General features: G+C 57.2%; 1 protein-coding gene across 1 annotated transcript in view; it reads right to left on the minus strand.

The window, feature by feature from the left end:
- Positions 1-366: 366 nt before the first annotated feature.
- Positions 367-5307, minus strand: part of LOC104494988 (copine-2-like) — a gene marked incomplete at both ends in the record, with an annotated part of 9959 nt that continues 5018 nt past the window's right edge. The window contains 4 exons of the mRNA XM_010137897.1: positions 367-455; positions 1232-1365; positions 3700-3759; positions 4467-4553. Of these exons, the coding sequence (XP_010136199.1) occupies positions 367-455; positions 1232-1365; positions 3700-3759; positions 4467-4553 (370 nt within the window). The remainder of the gene's footprint in view (positions 456-1231; positions 1366-3699; positions 3760-4466; positions 4554-5307) is intronic.

The raw sequence follows: 5307 nt of genomic DNA on the forward strand, positions 1-5307 counted from the left end.
CTGACCATGCAACACCGTGTCGAGGCTACCCAGCTCCCAGCCCCCTTCCAGACTTTGCTGCCGTCTGACACATTCATCCAGGGGCCTTTTCCCTTGCCCAGAATCGTTCCTGCTTCCTGCCAGGGAAGTGAATCAACGCTCGGCTCTGCCCGTTAATGCCAGGGAGTTTCTGTTTTCATGCCAGCTTGGCAGGGAGGAACAGGCAGCCCATGCTCCATCCCTGCCTCGCCGCCCACCCACACTCCACATCTCACTCTCCACCAGCTGAAATCCTGCACCCGCCCATTCCCCCTCTGCCCAACAGCTTTTCCCCACTCGAACCAGCTGGGAAGCCCCAGCAGCTCTGCTTCTGCCCACGGGACAAACCCATCTCAAATGTGCAGTGGCCACAACACTTCACCTTCCAGTCCGGTGGGAGCTGGGCGCCGAATCCCAGAGCAGGAAACATCTTGTCTCTAAAAGAGAAGAAGAAATCCTGTGGGTGTATTTACACACACGGAGCTGGCTTGCTTGGCGCTCGCTACGGCCTCCCTGTGCTACCAGCTGCCCCAAGCCCAGCCCCAGTGGAAGCGGCAGCCTCCCCTCCTCCCCAAACAGCGCGGCGCCCGTAAAAATCATGAGAGCTGAACAGAAAGAGAAGAGCTGTTCCCCTTTGGCTTTTGATCTTGAGAGAAAAAAGAGTCCAGCTTTGCTTTGCCACCCACAGGGATCAGGAGCACCTCCGTCTGCTGCAGGTGTGTCACCCTGGAGGTTTTAAAAAAATGAACTCTCTATTTCGGTCACAGAAGCCAGCATGGCGAGACCAACACATTTCTGGTTTGTTTTCTCTGCTGGTGTCTAAGATGGTATTTTCCGGTGCTGCCTGCCTCAGGGTGGCCAGGGAACAAGGCAGCCTGGCCGGGCAGCTGCCAGTGGCAACACCGGCACGCTGAGGGCATCTGCCTCTGCGCCGAGGAAGCCCCAAGCGGCTGCTCTCCAGCTGCCCCAGCAGAGAATGCTCCACTGCTGCTAACGCACCCAACAGCAGCGACAGGGCAGAGGAGAAACACCGTCCTCACCCTCTCCTCCTCCCGCATCCCCACCTATACGGTGATTTTCTCCCAAGGAGCTTTTCAAAAGCAAGGTATTATTTAGCCCTGGCTTTGCCGACAGGAAAGCACCCCAGGAGCTCCTCGGGAAGCCAGGAACCATCTGCAGAACAGGGGTGGAGGCAGAAGGACACGGCGCTTACGAGTCGTAGTCCTGGATGATCTGGCCGACAGCCCAGATCGCCGACAAGTACTCGTTTGTCCCCATGGGGTTGATGTAGTGCAAAGAGGAGGGGTCTTGCGGGTTCCCGTTGGAGGCCGTGAAGTCAATCCCAACCTGGGGGGCAAGACAGAAGCACAGACCGGTCCTCTGTTAGCAGACAGCACCACGGACCCGGCCAGCGAGCCTCCACTGCCTCTGATGGCCACACACAGTCCCATCAAGACCCAAACCTCAAACTTGTGAGGAAGTGTGAAGCCAGCTCTTCACCTTCCCCACACGAGGCACTGGTTAAATACGAGGTTAGGCAAAGCCATGCCCCTTGGTTTTCCACCAGCAAGCACCACATGAGGAATCGCGAAGCAGCCTCTGCTCCGGCGCAAGCCTCCACCACCTCCAGCTCGGGACTCTTGCTGGTGAGCCCAGGAACTGAGTAGCCCCATGGACATCGAAGCAGCCAGGGCCACCCAGGCACTTGGGTCTTTGTCCAAAGAGTCACAGCCCTGAGCAGATCCGTCCCTGCAGCCGCTCGTCGCCAGCATTCCCCAGGGACCAGTATGAGCGGAGCTCTCAGGGGACTCTGTCAGCACGGCGCTCGTTCTTCTCCCTCCCCAGTAAGGCTCCTACTCACAGCCAGCTGTGGAAAGGCCTGTCTCAGCCCCAGTTAAACCTGGTCGGAAGAGGCAAGATGCTGAGCCACCCGATTTGAAGTGACTGGGAAGGAAGAGCTGGGAAGAGGCGAGCAGGCGGCGTGACTGCACGCGCCTCGTTTGCTCAGCAAACAACAGGCAAAACCCAGAATAACTCCACCAGCTAAACTGAGCTCTGGGATTCACGGGGGATTTAGCTCCGTATCCCTGACAGGAGAGGATGAGCCGTGACTGGGCTGAGAAGGGACCTTGGCCTGGCTGGGGCAAGAGGATGTCACAGCCCAGGACGTGCCACCACCCCGTGCCAGGGAGGCTGGTCAAGCAGGCTTGACAGGGCAAGGGGACGCGGTTTTAAACTGGGAGAGGGTAGGTTTGGACTGGAGATAAGGGAGAAACGTTGTACAATGAGGGTGGCGAGACCCTGGCACAAGTTGCCCAGAGCCGCTGGGGATGCACCATCACTGGAAGTGTTCGAGGACAGGATGGACGCGGCTTTGAGCAACCTGGTCTAGTCCTGCCCTTGGCAGGGGGGTTGGGTTGATGATCTTCAGAGGTCCCTTCCATCAGGATCCCCATCCTACAGCTCTGCAAAAACCCAACTTCTTCGTCAAGCAACCTCAGAGCCTTACCAGCCCGTGGTTCACTGCTGGGGCACCCATGCCCGTGCACCCAGCTCCCGCCGAGCCACCACGGGCAGTCGGAGCGCAAGAGGGAAACTGAGGCACGAGGAGGGGGCTCAGTGGCATCAGACAGGGGCGTGCCCCGTTTGTGCAAGCAATGCCACCAAGAGGAGCATTCAGGCAACAGAGTTCAGAGGGATGCAGCTCGTCAGCCCCCAGCACAAGGCCCTTCTCTGCGGCTTCAGCCCTTCTCTCCCCTCCGTCCCCCTCAGCGGGGAGGACACCAGCCTTCCCAAAGCACGTGACCGTGTCCTCCCCCAGCTCAGCACCCACCACAAACCCACCCAGCTTTCTGGACCACAGATGCCTTGGGAGGGGGAGGGACCCTCCAATACCCGGCAGATCTTTAAAGGGGGGGAATATTTCTGTGTTCAAGCCTAACTCGCTCGAAAGCTCCGTGCTGCCAACAGCCGTAACGATTTCCTCTCCTTTCACTCTACAGCACCGAGACCTTCGCACGCCATGCCAGAACGGCACACAAAAAGCTCTCCCAATCGCTCCTGTTCCCATGGCAACTCTTCCTCCTCCTCCTACTCTCCCCCCATCATGTTTTCAGACGAGATAACACAACACAAACTGCAACACTGCGAGTGGCCGCAGCTCTCGGTAGTATGCCAGAGAAGTTTGCAGAACCTGCAAGCCCCACTGCTGCACGGTGGCGGCTGCTCTCGGAGCTGTCATGTCTGTGACTAGTTCCTCCTGACAAGCTGTGCTCCAGCTTGAAAGAAGGTCGAAAGGCCAGCGAAATGCAGAAACCCATCTCATGGACAGCCCAAAGCCGCTCAGATGGCTTCAACACACAGAGAGCTTCCGTAAAAAACTGGAGGGGGGTTAAGCCCTGTGACGGGGAGAGGAGTTGGGATCATTTTGTGAAAGGTCAGAAGGTCCTTGTGCGAGTCTGACCTTCCACTGTCCCACTCCCTCTGTGCTCCTGAGTCGCACCTGAGCACCACAGTACGGACCCCCAAACCCCCACGGTTTAATAGCAGAAGGGGGCAGCTCCTCATTGTCACAAAAAGCCACCCAAGCTGGTGCCCAATCTCACGCAGAACCTCCCTCCCCAGCAGTGACCGTTACACACGTGTTACTATGTCCGGGCAAAGAGGAGCAAAAGTCCTTACGGTAAACATCAGCTGGCAGCCTCCCAGGATGTAGTCCAGGAAGGAGAAATCTCTGGTTATCTGAAAGGAAGCCCAAACACAAGTGTTTCAGCAACCTTCACCACTGCGGAACAAACCCGGTAGACACACGGGAAGTGTCCAAGCCTGCGGTCACCAGGAGTTTGGGCCTTCAGGGACCTTCAGCCACATGGCAAAGCAACGGGAATAACCACTTGGGTCTCCCATGGCAGAATTTCGGCACTTCATGAGTCACATGGGGTCAAGCAGAGCCACACGTTGGGTCAAAGCTGGGGCTGGGGGCCTGGTCAGGGATCCTGGAAGCATCCATCATGGCGAACCGAATGGAAGATCCTCCCTCTCCCTGTGTCGCACAACGCCTGCAGATGTGGTGCGGGAAGAGCTGCGTTGGCACTTTCCCCGCCATGCTGCTGCCTACAAAGGGAGGACTTCCCCAGCACCTCTGCTCAGAAGAAGGACCTCTCCCACCTGCACCCAACTCGTGCCCCCAAGGAGAGCCCAAGCAGCTGGTAAGCACCCACAGCTTGGGCTTCCCACCGAGGCTGACCACACTGCACACCTCTTCCTAGGGCGTGGGGCGGCTCTGGCAGGTCGGTGCATCAAGCCAAAAGGAACCCACACTTCTACTGCTGCTCCCCAGGACCTGCGCCTGGAAGCACAAGGGTGCTGGAGGCAGGAGGGATGGGGGCAGCTTGGTGAGACCCCGGTTCGGCCAGGAGCAGAAGGAAACAGCCCCACATCACACTCACTTTGCAGGACTTGACAATGATGATCCCAGAGTTCTTGTAGTTCTTTTTCTTCTTCTGCTTTTTGGGGTTAATGCACTCGAGCTCGAGCTGTAACACATGAGGCAGACATGGGTGTGAGAGCGGTGCTGGGTAGCTGCAGAGGCCACCAGAGGCCACCAGCGGCCACGTCCTTTGGGCACCCTCCCTCCACACCTTCCAAAGAGCTGCAGAGACGGGAATGAGCCAGAGCGAGATCTCAGTATTTAATGGTGGAAACGGAGGCGCTGGAGCTGCTTGGGAAGGGGCTGATCTTCCTTCCCAGAGGCTTCCACCATGCCCAGGACCTGCTGCGTCGCAGCCGAGACACCCAGTGAGGCTACAAGGGTCTATAGGATGGGAGGGGTCAAGCACATGAATAACGAGGGCAGGGCACCACCTTTCCTCAAAAGCTCCAGGAAAACAAAATGCTTCTGGAACACCCAGAAAATTGCTGCCATGTTTCATTTTTTTAAAATCTCAAACTGAATAAAAACTCTTGTCAAAGAAGAAAGTTTACGTGTAGTTGGTCTGGGGGAGAGGGCAGGACTGGGCAGGGGGAGTATGGAGAGAGAGTCATGTCCCTTCGTCCAGCTGCACAAAAATGGGGAAATTTTAAATACTAAAATCCTTAAGTTTCCGGAATGCAAACATTGTGTTTCACTGACTGGACAAAGTCAAAACACAGAGTATCCACAAAATCCCCCAACTCTGGACAAACCCAGGCAGATGGTCCAGCCCAGACCCACCAGTGGGTACCTCCCAGATGGCTCCCACGGGGATGGTGATGGCTGGTCTGTGCCCCCTCTCCCAGCACCCTGCTCAG

The sequence above is a fragment of the Buceros rhinoceros genome, unplaced genomic scaffold (assembly GCF_000710305.1).
Source record: "Buceros rhinoceros silvestris isolate BGI_N320 unplaced genomic scaffold, ASM71030v1 scaffold3276, whole genome shotgun sequence".
Classification (NCBI taxonomy): domain Eukaryota; kingdom Metazoa; phylum Chordata; class Aves; order Bucerotiformes; family Bucerotidae; genus Buceros; species Buceros rhinoceros.